Source organism: Gavia stellata, chromosome 5 (genome assembly GCF_030936135.1).
Source record: "Gavia stellata isolate bGavSte3 chromosome 5, bGavSte3.hap2, whole genome shotgun sequence".
NCBI classification, from domain to species: domain Eukaryota; kingdom Metazoa; phylum Chordata; class Aves; order Gaviiformes; family Gaviidae; genus Gavia; species Gavia stellata.
In genome coordinates, this window is record NC_082598.1 from 43,301,561 (window position 1) to 43,324,229 (window position 22,669).

The 22,669-nt window shown below is 37.1% G+C and overlaps 1 protein-coding gene across 1 annotated transcript; it reads right to left on the reverse strand.

Moving 5' to 3' along the window:
- Positions 1-1,930: 1,930 nt before the first annotated feature.
- Positions 1,931-21,641, reverse strand: ANXA10 (annexin A10). The gene is made up of 11 exons (XM_059818100.1): positions 21,563-21,641; positions 19,047-19,141; positions 13,045-13,158; positions 11,139-11,229; positions 10,397-10,476; positions 7,523-7,576; positions 7,307-7,400; positions 5,743-5,838; positions 5,031-5,089; positions 2,830-2,952; positions 1,931-1,999 (listed from the first exon to the last, which is right to left on the reverse strand). Exons 1-11 carry the CDS (start codon positions 21,600-21,602, stop codon positions 1,931-1,933), a joined length of 915 nt encoding a protein of 304 aa, XP_059674083.1. The 5' UTR covers positions 21,603-21,641.
- Between the last annotated feature and the right edge of the window lie 1,028 nt (positions 21,642-22,669).

Consider the following 22,669-nt stretch of genomic DNA (forward strand, 5'->3'; position numbering starts at 1 on the left):
TCAGAGCAGACCGGGGGTGGGGGGGGCGTGAGGCAGCGCCACGGGGGCGGGGCGCGGAGCTGGCCGCGCGTGACGGGTGGCCCGGCAGCACGGCGTCGGCGGCGTGGGGCGGGGCGGAGGGCGCTGGGACCCGCCCGCCGCCCGGCGTGTGAGCGGCTGCGCCGCCGGACGCGCCGCCGCCGCCATTTTGTGACAGCTCCCCACGGAATTCCCGCTCTGCGTGCGGCGGGGCCGGCCCGGCTCAGCGGCGGGCGGGCCGCGGGAGCAAGGCGTTTGCAGTTGAGAGAGGTGTCCTTATTCCTGACTGCAAGTATTCAGAGTTAAAGCCAAGTAACTCCACAGTGCTGAGGTACGGCTGTGATTAGCTACCTCTAACTACAGTTGCAGAATCATAAATTAAGCTTAGGATTTTGCTAATGCTGACAAATTGGGACAGCGCTCATCTCATTCTCATTTTTGTTCTTAGTTTATCTTTCCCCCCAGAGCCGTTCCGTCCGAAGTTCTGGCTTAATAATTACATTATCCGCCTGAAATGTTTTGAAATGCGTCAAACTCAAAGAGGGGCTCAACTGAAATTTTAAGTTTATTGTAAATCAGTAGATTTGTAACAAAGTATTTGCAAAAAAGCAAGGTACACTGAAAATAACATTATTTTCACAGACTGAGGGAAGGGACAGGTGCAACAGCGTAAGAGCAACCATGTATTTGTACGTAGTACTTTATTCAGTCATACTGAGCTGTCCTTGCAGAAAGTACCTATTTAAAAAAAAATCAAATGCCTGTGTCAAGCGGGAAACCTTGTAGCTGCAGGAGAAAAACAAAGGGCAGTTATTTTAGTGAATATTACCACATTTTCCCTTAAGTATGTTTATATAAGAGACCGACGGGAGGTACAGACACACGGTCTGGAAGTCTCACCCGTACGCTGCGCTGAATAGACTCAGGATGTTTAAAAGCAGCGTCACATTTTCCTGCGGGAGGAGGACTCGAAGCCAGGCTCTGCCGCCTTGCCTTGTTGCGGTACGAGTTGTTGTCACCAGATGTTGTCAGACTGCATTTGCTGGTGTTCTGAGGAGCGCTGCACCCTTCAGCCTCACTCGGAGGTGCAGTGTTACCTACTATGAGTCAACTCCTGAATTATACCACCCGGGGCATCCTGGAAATACCTCAGTGCTCTGAAGGTCAATATTCAATTAATGATTAAAATGAGAGAGCCCCAAATGGAATTTCAGAGTTTAATCCTCTGGAACTTCTCCTCTCAAAGCTACGTAATGCTTCGTCTTCCAGGGGTTTCCAGTGCGTAGCACTATATCAGGAATGGTTTGGGATACTTGATTCTAATTTCTTCTTTCGTTTCAAACGGAGAAAGGGAAATGCCATAAGGTATGTGGGCTAAATGAAAGATAATACAAAAGCACTCTTTGGTGAGTGACTGTTTGGGGCAGATGCTTGGTTTGATAGTGACTGAAACAGTAACATTCAAAAGCATAAAATATGAGGTATAAGAAGTGGGAAAGAAAAGAAAAAAATTACTTAAAGCAAGAAATCATGCTGCTAAAAGTAAATAAAGCAAAGTTTTTTTTCTTTCCAGTGCGGAAGCTAACAGGTTCTTCCAGAGCCTATTGTCTAATGTTTGGGATGTTGAGAGACTAAATGATAAACATGCTTACATGGAGTTATTTTACTACTTGCTTCATTAATTTACATTAATCATAGAAACAGAAATATTAATTGGAACTAGGGATAAAACCATGTTCCTGCCAACATTTTTTCCTTTCACAAGAAAGATTTAATATTAGCAAATGTATAGCACTGATTTTACTGTTCTTTTAGGTAGAATAGAGATCTCTTACAGTTATTGTATTGTGTATGTCTTCAATTTCAATTTTAAATAGATTTATACAGTCTTCAAAGTTGATTTTCTTCTTCCTTAATAATCTTCAGCATCACCAGCACAGATAGCAAGTAAAGCACTCTCATAATGCCCTGAAGCAAAATGCTGCAAGAAAAAAAAAATCAACATTTCTGTGACTATATGTTTTCTTAATCTTTCTTCTCTTGGTGTGTGACAAGGACTAGGCTGATGTTGTAAGGTTAGTAAAATATTAGTGTTTTCATAAGAATTCTAGGCCAAGATTTTTTTGATTTCACATACCTTGGGCTTTGGTTGCTTGGGCACCTAGAAAAAATCTACCTTTGAAAGGTTGGATCAAACCTGTTTCATACTTCTCAAGTTCAATACCAAAAAATGATGAGCAATTTCTTAGTTACTGCACATCTTACAGTTGAATTGTAGCAACATAAAAAAGGTGAAGTGTCTTAGCAAGAGTCATTTTTATACGATTAAATAGTGTCAGAGTTTTGTTTTAAGAAACAGAGCAAGAGTACAAGAGGAATAGTTTTTCTGAAGGTCGATACTACCTAAACGGAAGGATAAAACCAAATTTTTATCTCAGTTTTGTATGAAAGTGGTATCAGCCTAACCTTGCAGGACTGTGAAAGAAGATGGTATCAATTAGTGTAGAAACTATTCATGCAAACTATTCCTCAGCATACACTGTCCTCCCCTGTTTATATTCTCATCTTGCTAGTGCAGAGGGACAAAATCACATAGAATGACAGTGAGTTGAGAATTCACTGCTCACTTACTGAAGTCAGCCTGAGGCACTGAAAAGATACGCTATAGTTTTTTTTACATTGCTTTTTTTTTTTTTTTTTTTTAACCCAAGTGATTGAATGGAGATTAACCCTCTGTATTTTTCTGGTAGGGCTTGGCACAGTCTGTGTGGTGCCAGTGCTGAATATATGCTAAAGGGTGTAAAAACTTACTTTAATGTCATGAAAGAGTGATTTCCCATATCTCTCTTTGTATCGCTGTCGTATATTCATCAAGTCAATCTCACTCCTGGCAATGAGAATCCTTATAACTGTTTTATTGTGAAACCCAAAGTCCTAAAAAGAAAAGAAGATGAGAGGAAACTTGACAGTTGGACAACATGTGTTTGCCTATCTGTATATGCTCATATTAATGTTTAATACATAAGCCAATTAATTAGGCTACCCATAAAGGTATGTTAGATTTTAAAGGAGTCTAAGCATTCAGAGGTTTTATCCTACAGAGTTTTCACATGCTGAAATAATAGAATTCATGTTACTGAATACCAGAGATTCCCCACATATTAGTGTTTTAACCATGCACTGAAACTTTTTTAAAAGAAAAACATGATGAACTTTTGTCAGTAGACTTAGCTATTCAGTTTGTAGGTAGCTGTTGTGACTGGTGTTGTGGAGTCCATTCAAACTATAGTGAAGCCAATAATCTATTTCATAACTGCTGCCGAGTGTGAATTCAGTGAGATTTTAAACCATTGATTTAGAATTTACATAGCTTGTATTCAACTGTGTTTTATTTTAACTATTTCTAAATAAATTTTCATATTGTAATCATGTGGAGAATGGGGACATCTAGTGGCAGTAAAAGTAATCAAAACAGATTTAGGGTTGGGACGACTGATGACCAATTTAGATTGTTTAAAGCTAAATTGTAATTTTATTTACTAGCCATTGATATTGAAATCCTGTTCTCAAAAAACAAGTAATGAAATACGTTAAAAATCTGCATATAGAGAATTTGATACACGTTTGATGGCTAGATTAAAATTTTTCTTATAAACCATTATGGACTATGATTTCAAGCATTAGAATCCCGAGTGGGTTTTATTATATTGTATTATAAATGTACATATAAAAAGCTTTTGGTATAATCTGGACATAACTTGGCTGCAGAACCAGACACTATTTAAAATTCTTGCATTTCTTTTGAGAATTATCTGTGTTCATTAGAACACTTTGTGAAAACAGAGTAAAATATTAATTAAAACAAAATGCAGATGTTTATTCTTAATCATTAAAAACTTTTTCCTGCATCACATACATCATCTGAATGTAATACAGAAGAAAACTATCTATGTGAAATTTCTGAAAATTAAAAATGAAGTTTTAACTTGAAAAGTGGTCTTGATACAGGACCTTTGAGAAACATCACTTTTCCTGATAGCTGGTATTTCCTGGTACTTTTGGCAAACTTTTTTTTATGTCATGTGCCAGAATCCTCTTTTGACCACTCAGACAAAATACTGCCTCTTCCTCTCAGCCCCCAGGATTTTCCTTAGCTCTTTACTGCCACTGCTGCTGGTTTAGCTGAAACAGGGGACAGCAGTAGTGGCAGCATCTGGAAGAGGATGCTAGGGCCCTGCTGAAGTGTTGCTGAACAGTTTTGTTCGATGGTTCTGGCTTGAATCCTATCTTGGCCGTTTCTGCTCTAAAATGATACTTCACATTTTAACCCATGGCTGGCTTTTATGACCATCCTCTAAAGATTACACTTAAAAGACTAAGCTTAAAAGATTATGCTTTATTTTTTATATAACATAATACCTCATTATTTTAACTAATGAATAAAAAACAAAAGAAAATGTCTTCAATGACCTCTAGTAGGATGAAGTTGTAGGTGTTTCTTTGCATTTACCCACATTTCTTCTTGGCACTCATTTGTTTTGGTATGTTAGCACTTACACATAAAGAACATGCATATATACATTGAGCCCCACGAGAAAATATGACCATTTGTTTTTATGCAACACTAATTTATGATTTAATTTTTAGTGATACTTATTAAATCTCTATATACAAAAATGGCATGGTAAGAAAAGTGCACATTGATTTCTGCACAGCAGGGGGAGATATAGTCTATAGAAAAGAAAGGTTTTAAATTAAAAATAAAATTACAAAGTTACCAGACAGATACTTTTTTAAGCAGTCTAAATAGTTAACCTTCTACTGTTACTGTTAAATCCTAACTTAGGCACTACTGCTTTGAAATTTATGTGGGTACCAACAGTTTAAAACCACGCAATCATACCTTAAAGATTGAACGGACTGATTTGTAGGTACTTGTTTAAGAATAATCAAGCAAACAAAAAAATAGGAAAGCTACTTTTTATGATATGTGAAGAAGAAAGACTACTTACATGAATTGCATTATAAAGCCTGTAAGCAAAGTAGGAAGGCTTGTCACGAACACAGAGAACTAGGGGAGAAAAGTTGCAACAGTAAACATAAGATTGTTATAAAATCAATTTTGTTGGCTTTAGGGTCCCTGAAATACAAAGCTGGGTAGTGCTATCCGTGACTCAGCTTAAAATTAAGCTACCAGTTTTCACAAACATGACTATAATTTTAAAAGTCTGGTACTTATTTTGGGTGAGTACTTATTACCGTTGCCTTGAAGGGCTTATTAAATATCAGTGAATACATTCACATGACATCTCTTGTAGAAATATTATTATCCTTATTCTATAAATGGAAAACAAAGGCATATAAAGCTTGGAACTTATTTATACCACTCAAGTCCTGAAAAATTTGCCTATTATTTAATATGTGTACAATCAGTTGATAAAGCAGTTATCATTGATCACACAAAATTTGTTACCAAATAAAGAACAGATACTAGTTCTGCTCAGTCAGAATCTAATGCTGCAAATATACATTTTTAGGTTTACACAAACATGGAAAAGTAGTTCAAATATTCTTTTCTAATTATCTCTGAAAATTTAATTCACAATATAGGAGAGTAAAGTGGATAAAAATATCAGAAAAATAATATTCTTGATGCATCAGGGATACCATATTAGATATTTATTAAGAGATTACTGCTAGTATAAATGAATATTTTTACATTACCTATTGCAACCAGTAATTCTTGAAAGTATCCATCATAACATTCGTTAATGGCATCTACTATGTCTTGCCCAGAGATATTTTGGAACTCCTGGAAGACTTGGGGGGAAAAAAAATACTGGTTTATTCTAGTTTATTGATAAAGATCAACTCACCTTTTATTTCCTGCTTCCCCCCAGTACTATAAATATCGAGTTTATTTTTTTCCCTATTTATTCTCAGTGTTTCATTATGTTTATATCCCCCAGGTAAGGCAATCTAAATGAGTAGCCTGAAACCTGGCTTCCAGGACATTCTGTCTCTGGGTTCTCCAGTATACAGTATAAAATGAATGTACACCAAAGCCTCTGTTTCACTGTAAGCTCTAATAAATTCTCTATCTAGTGACTTCTGTTTACAAAACTTGGAAGAATGTCATGTCATTAAGACAACTTCCTTGCTCAGCTTGGCTAAAGTTGGCCAGAGATTCACAGATTGTGACAAGAAGCCATGGCATGACATGTATACCACATCAGTATCCAGGCATGGACACTCTGGATAATGCAGGTATCCAGACTTATACATACAAATACACAGAGCGTGCTTAATTCTTTAGGTAAGGAGGAAAATTTTCGACTCACTGCCCGCTACAAACCTTACAGAGGGCTGTATTACAGGCAGAGCCCTCAAATCTCTTGTCAGAGAAAGAGAGTAGAACATAAGCAGGTGTGTTACATTATGTTAATCCTGTCATCACCAGCCTTACTGAAGTCATGATAGAATTAACTTGTTGATCCATGACAACAAAGTAGTTCTAAGCTACTGTTAGAATAAGAAATATAACTGGCTGCACAGTGATAAACTTGTCAGCAAACAGACTGTTTTTCCACTGCAGAGCAAAAGACATCTCAAACTTGTCACCAAACAGATACAACAGGTTTCTTTTCTACAGTGGAAGATCTCTATGATCTCATATAATTTTCTTGCAATCTGTAATTATGTCTGATTATCTATTTTAAATAAAAATGTCCCATTACATGTCTGTGTGTCTGTTCATTGTGACAGAGCGAATGCGGACCCTGAAGTGCTCGCATCAAAAACTTCTTTGAAACTTCCATGGAAAAGCTTCAACACAGCAATGTGTTTTCACATACAGACATTTGTTGAAAATACTCCAACTGCCTCTCCCCAGGTGTTTCCACTCATAGCAAAGAGTTACTTAGGAAAAATGAAGAAAATAGTTAAGAAAAATCTGCCTCATCCTGTTGTGTTGTGTGTAAATGCAGTACAGCCACAGCCTATGCCTTTCTTTGGTCATGCATTCTTCTCTCTTTCTGTTATTAGGCATCCTGATGTCTGTCTGTTCTGTCTACAGCTGTCTGTAGTCATCAGGCAAAGTTCAGTTTTGCTTTACTTCCAAAATCCCATTAACATCAGTGGGAGTCTGAGAGCTCCAACAGTTCACATTTAGGTTTCAGGCTAATACCCTGCTGCACACTGAGGTTCTTGGTATGTAAACCATGGTTTTATTAGCAAGTCAGGTTTTTCTTTTCCACTCTGTGTTCAAACAGCTGAACCTTTGGATTACCCATCCACAACTGCTGGTAACTCTTGTTGCAGAGAATCATTTGCAGCATGTTTTTGTGTTCGCCTGTTTTCTGCTGACATGCTTCCCATAGAATCTAATATACCAGAAAAAGGAAAAAAAATGCAAAATATTTTAAGTTAAGTCCTAAATCACCTGTCAAAATATGTATTTGTTCCTTTTTTTATGATTGAGAAGCTCACATTTGACCATATTTACCATTGCATCCTGAGCAGCTGTAGAAGGATCTGCATATCCTTCCATTCTTGTTCCCTGGGGGGAAAAAAGATACATTTTCTTCAAAAGTTAGATCCTAAGAGGCTGTAGAAATATACAGGTGTCTCTATATGAAGGTACATTTCATTTCTTGAGATAACACATATGGTCTTTTAGATTGGATCAGTGTATTCAATGGCTGAATTTGCAACTGTAGAAAATACCTTTAAGTTGGCATGTTATGTCTTAATTTCCTCTAAGTAGAGGAACTCTGGAATGACAAACGGTCTTGTGAGAGGAAAAAATAGGGGTAGTGGATAAACCTATCCCATTTTTAGTTTCATTTTAAATAAGCTTTTACCTTACCACTACCATCCCACCACCATTTCCAGTATTATGGATGTTATATTGCTCACTATAATATGTAACTATGAGGGGAAAACATTTGCTATCCACTGATTATTTCTTATCAATATGCATAGTGCCAGAAGAATTTTTTCTCAAATTTTTTTCTCTCTGCCCAAACTGTAGGAGCAAGCACATCAAATAACGGAGATTTTGCTTGCTTATAATCTTTGTCTAAAATTAAGATCCAAGACTAGGAAATTGTTTAACAACTTTGATACGTAAACCACAGAAGAATACTTCTAATTTTCCCATACATTTAATAGCTTTTAGTTACACAAATCAAGCTGATATGCTTTAGTAAACATGCTATGATCTGAATTATATAGTTAGAGAAAAGCACACAACTTTTGGAATTGCTTTTTTAACCATAATCATCTTGTAAGGATACAAATCAGCCCTGGTTGCACAACGCTTGAGTGTCTCAATCTGCATGTAATCACTGCCTTAATGGTACATGTTTGAAGCAATTTACTTTAGTTTAAAATTTACGGTCATTTTACCCTATATGTGAAAGGGAGGATTAAAGTTATGTATTGGCTGTCGACTTGTAGAATGACTGATTTGTAGCTCTTTCCTATTAAAAATGTAAATTTATATTTTAATTAAATTGTAAGAATTTCACACAGTGGAATTTCTAGGAAAAAGATAAATTACTTGAAGGAAATTATGCTGGAATGATTACATAAAGTTACATACACAAGAAAACACAGGAAAAAAAGACAGACAAGGAAGCAGTAAAGTAAGTTAAATAATGCTCTACATGAGTCAAATGCCCACTTTCCCCAGTAACATTTAACCGTGACTACTCTTGGCATAGTTTTGCTGGAGAATTCCACAATATGTATGATTATTTTTTAAACTGTAGAAAATGATCATATTTCAATTAATAACTGCAAAAAAGAGAATTAGAATAAAAATCTGCTTGTCTCATACTAGAATATTAATTAGCCTGAATTTGTAACTTTGTTAATTTATTTAGGAAGGACTATAATGTTTAACTTCTAATCTGCCTCAGTGTGGACATTAAAACTGTAAATACCACACTATAGCAATTGAATAGTTTGCTCTCCATATGTGAAGCACATTTACTTCTATCTGTAGTCAGCTGTGTGTGTCATCAATCCCAAGATTTAATAGAAATAAAAGCAAAGGGTGTCTGAAAAAAGCATTGGATGCATTGGAAATATCGCTATAGCATAATCTTCTGTAAGTTGCATGGTACTAGAACTAGAAAGGATATATTTTAATGAAATATCATTGAGTTTTAATATAAGATCATATCCAAACATGGATGATTCAACTAACAGTCTTAAGTGTACAGTATAACTGAGTAAAGTTGGAATTTCCTGCAACTCTTCTTTATCTTGAGAAAAATAGCAGTTAGATCTCGTTAACTAAGTTGTTGCTGATTTCAGGCCTCTTCATCAATATCTGTGGTTTAAGATAATAAGGGCTAATAATGTAGTCTCAGATAATTTATTTTAAATTTGTTCTTTTGACAAGTAAAATGTGTCCCATGGTTTTAATAAAGATGAGAAGTGAGGTTGCTTAACCTGTAGCTCTTAATTTTTAAGTGAGGAAGAATTTTCTTTATTAGGGGGAAAAAACATCCAACATTAGAAAAAAAGATTTCCTGTTTATAGCTTCTACATTTGAAACCTCTGCTCTTTATCTCTGTACCTCAGTGAAGCCTGCTGCTATTTCAAATCTTAGTAAGAAACACTTTTTCCCCGGGCACATATATATAAAAATATGGATATACCTTATGTATGCAGTTATGTCTTGGCAGTCCTTTTGTCATTATTTGTTACTCTGGTTTACAAAAGATTTTTAAGATAATGAGCACAGTGACTACAATGAGAATGGGAACTCATGATCTGGCAAGGATGACCAACTTTGTTGCATAAAACTACAAATTGGTAAAACCGCAAAAGTTGGTGTGTGATAGTGACAATTTGTTTGCCTGCGTGCAAACATACTGTGATTTAGCCTATGCAGTAGCACAAAGAACATCATGTTTAAAGCAGAGAACTGTTTAATACTTTCTTTCATAGTCAAATGTGGATATATCTCCGTTTTTACACAATGCCTAGACTGGATTATGAACCATATATTCTAACAACAGAGAAAACAGAGCTTTAAAAATGGAAAATCTCATTTGTACATGCAAGTAGACTCTTTCTGAGATGAGACAGACTGAGCAGAGGGTCAGCAGTTGAATATCCAAGGACTCAATAAAATAGTCTGTTGACCTTTGCCTCCATCTGAAAGCCAAAGTCAAAGTCAAAGTAGATGAAGGAATTCAAGTTCTCATTCTCTTCTGCTTTCCACCCTCTCTTGTTCAAAAATGTAGCCCTCTTGAACTAGCTTTAACCACAGTCACCTTAAAATTTAAGACTTCTCAAACAGTATCAAAAGTTACTATGAATTTTTTAGAAATGTAAGTCTTACTACTTGCTTTTACTGTACCTGAGCAAGGTTCATGAGCGTATCTCTGAAGTGACCTGAAGTCTCAGAATCGATGTCTTGTTGGAGATCATTATTATATTCTAGGTGAAAACAAAAACGTATAATCTAAATCACAAATAAACATGCTCTGAATACTACTAATGAAGATTTAACAAACAGAGGATAAATAAATAGGGTGCAAATACTTGTCCATTTTCTCTGGTGATTATTCTACAGTAACCTGTCCAGGTTCTGCACAGACCTAGCCATGGGGCTGGCAGGTCTGCCTGGGCCCTGCCAAGGGGCTCTGCCCTGCTGGGGGGCCTCAGCCACTGCCCCGGCTCACCAGTCCACGCACCCACGGGCGCAGCCCCATCGTTGCTGCTGCTGTGTGGTGGTGGGATACTCAGAAATGCCCCATCAAGGCAGGTGAGTGGAGTGTCCAGCCTGAGTAAGCACTTTTTGAAGGAAAACGGCTTGTGTAGTTTTTTGAACAAAGTGTGCAAAAGTTTCTGAAAATCCGAAAATGTGGCTGCCAGGTATTTCAGATGTCATAGGCAGCAATACCTCTCAAAAATACTGTGATGTATTTTCAACTTTAAACATTTTGCTTCAGCCTTTTGTATGTAGTTATGGGAGAGGAGGGGGAAGGGAACCAGTTAGTATTGAGAAGTCATTTTTGTAGTTCAGTTTCTTCATGTGTGCTAATACATCCAGAGCATGCATAGTACAACTGCTGCTGTGCACTTGTAAAAAACATTACGCATTAAGTAGGCTTCTTTCATCTGGAAGATCTCCATATTTGATCTTGAGGCTAATATGTCAATTAGACATTTTTCTTCTGTGTCTACTCCCTGTGTGGAAAGAAGTAAATATGAAAAGATGTTGTTAGTAGGAACCACAGATTTTAGAAGAAAGCAATGCTGTGCTTATCAGAAGCCACAAAAGAACAGCAGTCTCTGCTGGAGCAGTGCGGAGTGTACTTTTGCATAGCCTATCTGTTTAAATAGAAGGTGACTTTAAATTCATAGTAGAACCCTGTATTTCAAATATATTCCTACTTAATCTGAATTTCAGCATGTACATTAACAAATGGGGAATGAAGCAAGACTAGTGTTGACAGAAACATAATGGGAAGAATTTTAGAGCTTTAGTAAGAATTTAGGATTTGCTGAAAGAAATCAGATGCAAAGATTGAGCATACGTCCGCAGCAAGCGTTCAGGCAATCTGAAGTAGATATGAGCACAATCATTACGTTATGCTTCTATATTTATTTATTTATTGATTTGGGAGTGTTACGGTCTGTAATGTTCACCACAGAACTCGGTTTTTAATGGAAGCATCATGGCCATGCACGCAGGGTTGCAAATCACTGTATTTTCCCACAGGGTTTGAATTAATTTTATAAACTTGGATTGACATAAGATATGCTGCATATGCTGCTTTTGATATGCACATACATAGTGTTGGTGAGTATTCTGCATTTGGGATAATGGGAGAACATGACATCGAGCCTGAGCCTGGAGACACATATGGCCTGTTTTTTATTTTGACCATATGTATCTAGATCAAGATAGAATACTATAAGAAAGTTTAACTTTGAGCCATATTTAGAAAAAATATAACTTTGGCATTCTTGTCAATAATTTTAATGAAAGTCATGCTTCCAGTGCTACCAATGATCCTTCACGATCCTTTTAATGCCAACTGTAATTAAAAATAGATCAGTAGCTCTAAAACTGCATTGGTTTAAGTGTCTGAAGGACAAGAAAAAGCAGTGTTAATTTTTTTTTTTTTTGAGGGGATTCTCAAAATATGTAAGACAGATCACCTTGCTCAGTGTTGTATAGTCTGTGTCTTATTTGTGACAGTGGACAGGAGCAAGTATTCATGGAAAGAAAAGGAAAACAGTGTTAAGCTCTGATATGCCTTCCCATCTTCCAGGAATTGGCAATTAAGGAATTTCCTGAGAAGGAATTTGCCAAGAATTATTATTTTCAATAGCCACCAGTGGACCTGTTTTCTAAGAATTTGTTGAAGCCCTTTATGAACTGATTTATGCTTTTGGCCTCCATTCATGCCCTGCGTGAATGAATTTCACCATTTAATTAAATGATCTTCAAAAAAATATTTTTGTTTGTTTCAAAACTTCAGTTGTTTAAGGGGCACAGGTTCAGATCCTGGGAAGAAAAGGAAATATATTCTTCAAAATAGTGCAATCAGTTCAGCTTGAGTGGAGTGACCATTGCTTTGTCACGGAGTAATTTGTACGTGTTTATGTAAAGACATGTTCTACTAAACAAGTATTGGTCTTTTCAGAGGTGGAAGCTTAGTGCATGGCACTGGCAGTTCAAATGAATTTTGTTCGTAACAGATATAAATGATTGCAGGATCAGGGCCTTACATTTCCCTGTATAAATATTTCTTCATTTACCAAGTTTACTATGGGCGTTAAATGGGTTGTATTTGGTACATGACAAGGATATTATTTATGATGATTTTAGCATACCAATGAATAAACTTCATATAGCACTGTATTTCTGATGACCTAGTGTACTAATGTCCAGCAGTTTATCAACCATTTAAATGTCAAAAAAATCAATTTAACATATGTTCAGTACTGTAATTAGTGACTGCAACTCTAAGCAATTCTGAATTTGACAAGTACCTTCAAGGCATGCCAGAGCTCGTGGGCATCATAGGAGGCAGGTGGATACATCAAGCCAACCATGACATCTTTGAAGTGATGAGAGAGATTCTCTTTTAGGTCTGTTACCAGATCCTTGGCAAGAAAAAGAAAATGCATAGGCAGGATTATTTCAATAGTCATACTTTATGAAGACAGCTTAAAAAAAGTATTAGTGGTTTTCTCTGCAAGTGAATAAAGATGAACTGTTGAAGATGAATTCTGGCTAAAACTAAGTAAGAAAAATATTCTTTTAAATAGTACCTGCTTCTTCTAATAGTATGGGTGAGATGACAATAGACACACAAGCACCTAGACCGCATAAGATTGTTGATTTTTGGTTCGTTAGAATACAGAAGAAAATTTGGGGGTTTAAGTGCAACTACTAGTTAAAGGCTTGAAAACCTGAATACCATGTCAGAGCATCTGTAGCTTCCCTTGGCATACTCCCTGTGCGAATCTGTGGGAGCTAAGTACCTTTGGAAATAAAATCCCATAGAACACAGGTGATTTCTTGTGCTTTTTTCAGTGTTACTCACTATGTGAATAATTTAAAAAATCATCCATATTACTCCTAGGACATAAAAGTATCTGCTTTGGATTACTGGAAGGTTATGTACTTCAATTTATGTATATATTACATTCAAACTGAATTCACTACTTCTGACAGATGCTGGATTAATGAAAAGGAACCCCCCTCTTCCCCTGCATGTGTCTCAGTACGTGCTTGCCAGGTAGCTGAGTAATGGATGAGAGTTTCCTCCCCATGCTCCCCTTTCCCAGTAGCATCCTTCAAAACACTGAGAATGCCAAAAGATAGTTAGTTATACTATTGCCGTTTCTGATTAAGAAGATACTTGTGCAGTCATTTTTTTATTTTTTGTGTACATCACTAGGCAGCTGTCAGATATGTTCTGACCTAAGTCTGAATTTAAAGGAGTACCAGAAATGGTTCCCGTGATGTAAACTATTCTTTTTTCGGAGCTGCATCTTTTTCAGACCTGTACTTCGGTTTTGATACATATCTGAATATAATTAAATTAGTAGCTAGAGTAGCAATGAAGGAGGACATATACACATTAAGAATTAAATTTATGATGAAGAAACGTACACAGTCTTCAGTGAATTCACATTAGATGCATTTGACAACCACTAAATCACACATGGAATAGAAATTAATTCATTAAGACATTTCACTTTTGACAACATGCCTGTGGGAAAATGGATTAATAATACAAATGGATGCTAATTAAAAATTACTCCTGCAATCAGAACTAAGGGAAGTGAAGTATTGAAAAATAAGAAAAGAGAGCTCTAAGTTGTCATTATTTATATTTCCTAATCATCTCTGCTATAAGAAATCCTTGAAGGCTAATTGTAAGAAGGAATCTTAAAGCTTGTCTGTGTGTCTGAATCATGTAGCCAGTTCAGGGGTTTATCTTCTTTTTTATATATTTTTCCTTCTTACGTGTCACACTTTACATTTGTCAAATGAATGGGCATGGTGGCTACCATATTGAACAGACTGAATTGAAATTAAGAGGGTGGAGGACTGGACTGACAGGTTTACCATAGATTAAACTGAGAAGGCTAAAATTGTTATTAGCCTAGCCGTCTGTCTTTGTCCTGCAGAGTTTACCACTTACAAGCTGGGACTGCTGAATAGCACGTTTGCCCAATGCAATATATCCATTAATACAGAGTACAGCCCATGAAACGCTATTACTGATACGTGCTAAAGTATCTTCTGAAGTGTAAACTGCAGCAATTCAGGGCAAGATGCATCCCATCCTGTTTGGCAGTTCCTGCGCAAGGTAGCAAAATTTTGAGGGATAAATGAGATAAACTGAATGGAGCACTAACCAGATTAGACATTTCAGTATATCTGCTATCACAGGTGAGACAAAAAAAAAATCAGCATTCCTGTTTCATCTCTGAACTAGAGTAGAGCTAATTTGTACTGACCCCTGTTTCCACATGGCAAAAGATAGAACTAGTTGGGGTTTTTTTGGAAAGCTGTCAAGAATATCTTGATATGTCTTGCACTATAAAGTATACCTGGTGCTTAACGGATTCATTTAAATTAAGATTGTGGGTGTATATGTAAGATGTTCCATGAGTTTCAGAATCTTCTGTAGCCAATTGCTGGAATATAAAAATAGCTTGTCTTTCCCTTCTATTATTATTCATAGTTTTAGAGATTGAAATTCTTAAAAATTACATCTGACGTTTTCTTTGGCTTTTTTAATTCTTCTAGATCTTTAGGTCTGTGGCCACTGGCTTTATAGTGCTTCAGGTTGGTACTGACGGAGCTGGCAGAGGAGCTGCCAAGCCACTCTCCTTAATTTATCAGCAGTCCTGGTTAACTGGGGAGGTCCCAGATTACTGGAGGCTTGCCAGTGTGATGCCCATTTCTAAGAAGGGTCAGAAGGAGGATCCGGGGAACTACAGGCCTGTCAGCCTGACCTTGGTGCGGGGGAAGATTATGGAGAGGTTCATCTTGAGGGCACTCACAGGGCACATGCAGGACAACCAAGGGATCAGGCCCAGCCAGCACGGGTTCATAAAAGGCAGGTCCTGCTTGACCAACGTGATCTCCTTCTATGACCAGGTGACCCATCTAGTGGATGAGGGAAGGGCTGTGGATGTTGTCTACCTGGACTTTAGTAAAGCCTTCGACACTGTCTTCCACAGTATTCTCCTGGAGAAGCTGGCGGCTCATGGCTCAGACAGGTACACTCTTCGCTGGGTAAAAAACTGGCTGGATGGCCGAGCCCAGAGAGTTGTGGTGAATGGAGTCAAATGCAGTTGGCGGCCGGTCACAAGCGGAGTCCCCCAGGGCTCAGTTTTGGGGCCGGTCTTGTTTAATATCTTTATTGATGATCTGGATGAGGGGATTGAGTGCTCCCTCAGCAAGTTTGCAGGTGACACCAAGTTGGGCAGGAGTGTTGATCTGCTCGAGGGTCGGAAGGCTCTGCAGAGGGATCTGGACAGGCTGGATCGATGGGCCCAGGCCAATTGTACGCAGTTCAACAAGGCCAAGTGCCGGGTACTGCATTTGGGTCACAACAACCCCATGCAACGCTATAGGCTTGGGGACGAGTGGCTGGAAAGCTGCCCTGCAGAAAAGGACCTGGGGGCGTTGATCGACAGCCGGCTGAATATGAGCCAGCAGTGTGCCCAGGTGGCCAAGAAGGCCAACGGCATCCTGGCCTGTATCAGAAATAGTGTGGCCAGCAGGAGTAGGGAGGTGATCGTGCCCCTGTACTCGGCCCTGGTGAGGCCGCACCTCGAATCCTGTGTTCAGTTTTGGGCCCCTCACTACAAGAAGGACATTGAGGTGCTGGAGCGTGTCCAGAGAAGGGCGATGAAGCTGGTGAGGGGTCTGGAGCACAAGTCTGATGAGGAGCGGCTGAGGGAGCTGGGGTTGTTCAGTCTGGAGAAGAGGAGGCTGAGGGGAGACCTCATCGCTCTCTCCAGTTACCTGAAAGGGGGTTGCAGAGAGGTGGGTGTTGGTCTCTTCTCCCAAGTGATGAGTGACAGGACAAGAGGAAATGGCCTCAAGTTGTACCAGGGGAGGTTTAGACTGGATATTAGGAAAAAATTCTTTACTGAGAGAGTAGTGAAGCATTGGAACAGGCTGCCCAGGGAGGTGGTGGAGTCACCCTCCCTGGAGGTGTTCAAGGAACGTGTGGATGAGGCATTGTGGGACATGGTTTAGTGGGCATGGTGGTGGTGTATTGATGGTTGGACTTGATGATCTTACAGGTCTTTTCCAACCTTAATGATTTGTGATTCTATGATTCTCTAATATGGCTGACAGAGGTATAAATTTAAAGCTGATATGGTTTCACAGGGATTTATTTATCTGTTTATATTTTTATTTTGGATTTGAAAAGAAAATCCAAATAGATCAGTGATGAGCAAGTAAATAATTGTTCTCTTTGAATACTAAATATGGCAAATCATAACTCCATTCCTGAAGGACATTTGGGAATTCTTTATTGAGATGTCATTGGTGTTATCTCTAGGTCATATTCATGTATCAGAGGGCAGAAATTAAAGATGAAAAAATATATGGAGCTTTTAAATGTTGTCCCTTGTTAAAATGATAGGTCCAGTTGAAACACTCTAGGGAAAAGGTTAAAAAATCCCAGCCAGCTGCTATGGATGGAGTAGAGAAGGAGCACTGTCCAGGGATTAAGGAGATAAATTAAGTCCTGAAAAGAATGGATTTAGGTGCTTTACTATCACAGGCACCTTTGGGTAGCTTGACATGCTTTAGTTTTCTATAAGTAATACTAAAACTAAGTGAGGAATATTGCATGGATAAACACTGAACTTCTGTGGTTTACATGCGTAATAGTAACAGTAACCTAGTAAATACCTCATAATAGAAAACCACTTTTAATCATTCAGATCCACTGATTTCAATCATTGTCACACTCTTTGGAAGGTAAGGATACCTGTGATTCAGTTATCGTTCTTTTATGGTCTATTTAAAACATACTCATCTATTCAAGGCTGCATCTAAAATACCACAAATATTGTCCGTTTTAATGTTTATAACAGTCCAAATAAAGCCAGTGATCTCCCGTAGGTGAGTAACAACACCAAATCAACCCACTACACTGATTAAATCCAGCTCCTCTCTTTCCCCTGATTCTAGGAGAGTAGGGGGGTGTTCCAGCATATTTAGAGGTATTGTTAGTTGTGAGGTATTTTGGTATATAGGTGTCCCAAAGGCTGTTTCTGGAAAACTGCTCAGCTACCCAAAGAAGAAAATATGTACTACCAGTTAACACACTGGTAGGTAACAGACTACCACCTCAGCAGATAATGTGGAGTTTTTGCATGAACCGTTCCTAGTTAACTCTAATTAAGGCTGATGCTGTGTGGTGGGATTTCTGCAAGCTCACTGTCCTCATTCACACTGATCGATTCAATGGCGAGCATGCACTGACCTTCAAGGCATTTTTCAGTGAGCCGTTAGTTTTTCAGGCTTCAGGAAAAGAAGAAAACTGGATTTTGTTTAAAATGTTTGGCTGGCTTCTATTAGGGGAAGGGCACATCTGGTCAATTTAAGCACAGTATTTTTCTTTAGCTTTCCAATAGTATCTAGTTTCATACAGCACTTTTCATGACTAGGTTTCACAGGGATTTCACAAAGGGTGTTGCTATTATTTTTTCCCTTATATAGCTGGGGTAACTGAGGAAAATGGAGGCATTGCAACTTTCCCAAAGTCATTTGGTTAGCAATAGTAGATCTGGAAATAGAATGAGGATATCTATCTCTGTGTATGTTTAAGAACTTGTATAACAAAAATTACCTTGTTATATACAGTAAACAGTGATAAAATGCATTTGAAAAAAAAAAGCTAACTTTTTATGTCTTAAATTTTTTGAAAAACCTTTCAAAGAATCATAAATTTAAGCAACTCAGATTAGTATTGTGCTTATTGTATAGATGGGATTACATGGTATGAGGCCTGAGAATGTCAGTGCTTGAGATGAGAACATTAATCAGTGTGTGAATAAGATACAACTACCTGTAATTGTTGGTATGGTGTTTTTCTTTGGTATTTCAACCCAAATACAATACTATTTTATTATGTATTCCAAAAACTTGAAAAAAGAAATGCAGAAACCCCTGAAAGCACATAGAGGAAGAAGTAAGTCTGTCCAGAAATTCTGGTTTGGTCAATAGAGGAGGAGAATGAACTATAGAAGAAGAAACTTTCCATGTCCCTTTTTTTTTTAACTTTGCGTGTAGCAGACGTACTTCTACTGCTATATAAATGACAATTTGAAACCGTCAGAGGTATCAATAGTTATATGAGCGAAGTTGTGTGCCAGTCTGTTGGTGCCAGCCAGCTGTCTGCCAGGCTTTTGGTTCCAGTGACTGACCTGAGAGAAGGACTGACCAACCACACTGGAGACAGGAGAGACAGCAGTAATGAAAGTACAAAATGTCTCTGTCATACCCTGCCATACATGTCTCTGTACGCCTCGGCAATCATAAGCCGCTGTGAATTGCAACGCTGCGTTAGGATATCAATCAATACATCTTTTTCACAACCTGTAAAGGAAACACGACACAAGACTCTAAATTAGGAAAGTGTAGTTAAGTGTAGTTATCTACTGACATTTGTGATTGTTCATGTTTTGTTCAAGAACATTAACCTAAATTATTGAAAAATATACATCAACACGTTAATATCGCATTGGTATTTACCAACAGCAATTATATTTACCATGCTTATGTGCCTTTCACTTGCTGGTGTAATACCAGCAAAAAGTGAAGTAGTCTGTTATTATCAGATACATCACCATCTCTCTCAAGCTCAATGGATTTGAAAGCATCAATAAAACAGATAGAGGCTTTCATCTATTCAGAACTAGGCACGCTAGCAGAATTTGTGGCTGAGCCTGGGAAGTCATACTTGCATGCTCTGTTGGTATTTATTAAATTGTAATTTCAGGATTAGGGATCTCTTTTAATGACAAATTAAGGTCAGACCATTTGTTGAAAAACTGAGTGATAGATATTTTCAGAGGAACTATATAAAATAAGTTATTAAGTTTTAAAAAATGTAGTATTTTAACCAATTTCCAAGGGCATTTTATTGAAGGTTACCTACGATCTTTTGCTTGATAGCTAGAGCATACTGCTAAACTTCTATAATGAATCGGTATTAACTGCTTATGAAAAAGAAGATAATGATTAACATATTCTGAAAATTTTATAATTTTTGTATTTTTTTCCATCCCAAAAGGTGGCTCTTGGTAATTTTAGATGGCTCAGCATTTTAATGACATTCCAGCATAAATGTATCTCCAAGTGTAAATCAATTGACTTTATCACACTTGCAGCAGAGATGAATTAAGCTAGAAAGCATGGGGATCAGCTAGCATCTGAATGGAGTAGGGTAGTCTCTCATGTTTCTACCAGTCATTGTTATATAGGCATATATATATATGTTACAGATACATATTCTGTACCTATTACAACTCTGTTAGGCAGATTTCATCATACGATCTGTAACTGACAGGTCCATTTTGACACAGATGTAACTGGATATAGAATACTTTTTTAAGTTGGCAGAGGAAGTCTGTATTTGCTCATTATACAGGTTTAGTTCTCTTCCTTCTGGATTGTCTCACCACAATTACACCAGCTTTTTAGCATGATATTGATTTAACATCAATCTGATTCTTTTCCATCAAACTCACAAAATAGATATATTATTGAAACTCTGTGCATAAGGATTTCTTTTTCCTTGTCAGAAAATAATTATCACTAGGAATCTGTACAGCTTATACAGTCTCTACAATAAAAACTAAGAAGGATTCAGGAAGTATTTAAAAACCTAAATAACTTTATTCATTTGTGTAATACGACTGGTGTCAGTGGGACAACGTATGTGACTGAACCTCCTCACAAGAACAAATGTGTGCAAGATTCAGGGTCAGGAGTGTCAGTGCCTGTAAAGGCTATGGAGACTTAAACTCTGAAGCTGACCTTTGTATTTCGATGATTGTTCTTGAAATCAGAACTTTGTTCCATGTACTTTGATAACGTAAATTAAAAGTAAGGTTAATGAACTTGTATTTAACACTATTAAATGAAGAGAATCATCTCTGCATTGTTGTGTTAGCTATGTTGCATTAAAAGTACTGCTTGAAGTCTAGCAAGATGTTTAAAACTTTTCATCTGTAGCCAACTTAATCAAAAGGATACATTAGATTCCTCTTGATCAATAATACCCATTTTGGTTCATTTGACATTAAGTCTGAGTCCTCATGTTTCCATTAAAGAAACTGAAAACAATGCAAGATTTGGTGCTGTACAGCCTTGTGAAAAGCCCAAGGGGTATTAAAAATTTTGATACAGACAACAATTTTAATGTGAGGAAAACGTTTCAGATAGTAAAAAAAAAAATAAATCAATATTCTGACCCTCAGCAATGTCAACAATGTTCAACAGGAAAACAAAAAAATCTGAACAGAGAAAAATGCTTTGGTGAACAAAAATTTATTTTGTATATAGACTGAAAGCACAAATTGGTCCTGAGTGAAAGATAATAAATTCTTTAAACTTTCTACTCCATTTATTTTTATTTCTTGAGGACTGATTAAAAGACTTAACAGTCCCTGGTAGTAGTTAATTGTTGAAGTTACAATTAAAAACCTTTCCTTTGTTGGCCTTCACTGTAGTACATAACACAGAATTCTGTTTTCTTATTTTCTCAAGGAAAACATTCATTACTGTAAGTGTTGGTACAGATTTTAGATGACTCTTAATTACCTCTTAGTTCCTGTAAATGCAAATACATGATTTACTTGGACATCACCAGTGTGTCTTATTGTGATACCTTGAAGAATCAACAGATACATGGTGAAACTTTTAATTTTATGAGTTTTTATTTTGTGTAATGCTTGTTATTTTATGAAAGCCTTCTGAAAAAAAAGATGTGTTAGAATCAGTCAAGATACTCACTAATTCCCTGTAGGGCTCCTCCTAGCAACTGAGCATCCATAACAGGGTTAAAATTTGGAGCGGGAAAAATGGTTCCTTGTATCTGCTAAAGGAGAAAGCAGCTTTTAACTGAGGTATTTTACATCTATAACACTGTATATATAATTCTGTTGAAAACCAACAATCATAACATTAAATTGTCTTTGCTTCATGGGGAACAGGATGCAAAGTTTTAAAATTATGAAACAGAACTTAAACTTGCAGTAAGCTCTAGGAAGACAGACCATATTTGAGGGAGTTGCCCCAAGCATGAGTTAGGCCTGAAAAAAAAAAAAATTAATACTAATTAAATTTTTTTGCATTAAAATGTAACCACATTTTTGTGTCTATCTTTTTCCCAACCTTTTTCTGAAAATACTATTTTACCTTTCAAAGTTAATCCATGATATCCCTGACAGTCTTCAATATCTATTTCTCATGGTATTTCTAATTTGAAAGGACTAGTGAGAAAATGATGAATGAGATACATAGGTTGGTTACAAACCTAGTGATTTTTTAAAGAAATGATGCTGCTAAGTGTGAGATAGCTTTTTGATATGCCACGTAGAAGGCAACAACATTTTTCTAGTTGCTTTGTAACTGATTAAATTACTGTCAGTTCATTCTCAGTGATAACTTTATTTAATGTATTTTTTCTTATTCTTTTTAAGAAATCTGTGAGTAATAAACAGAACTGATCTGCCTATTTTAACAGAATCACAGACCCATCTACATACAGAAAAAAACCCCTGAGGTTGAAAGCTACTTAGCTCTGTCCCCTGGTTAACCTCTTTAGTTCCTCTGAGGATTCTACCTGCTTTTCCAGACGTACCAAGTATAAAGGTTATCTTTTATGATGATTCCTGGTCTCAATCAATACATCTGATTAAAATAGTAACTTGAAATTTACATTTCAAGGAAAAATGGGATATGTTCTATAAATATAAATGGGCTGTGTTTACAAATACCTTCTAGAATGAGAAGTTACACTGATTACATTAATTAATTTGTTTCTTTGCTTGCTTAACATACACTTGAAAGACTTTCATATGTTGTGCCTTCAGTAGTAATGACATATACATACAGATT

Excerpts from the sequence above, each read along its gene's own strand:
- ANXA10 (XM_059818100.1), bottom strand. The coding sequence starts at position 21,602 with ATGGATGCTCAGTTGCTAGGAGGAGCCCTACAGGGAATTA. Across the intron at positions 7,401-7,522 it reads CAGCTGCTCAGGATGCAATG|ATTCTATGGGAAGCATGTCA; the intron begins GTAAATATGGTC and ends CTGGTATATTAG. Across the intron at positions 2,000-2,829 it reads CACTCTTTCATGACATTAAA|CATTTTGCTTCAGGGCATTA; the intron begins GTAAGTTTTTAC and ends TTTTTCTTGCAG.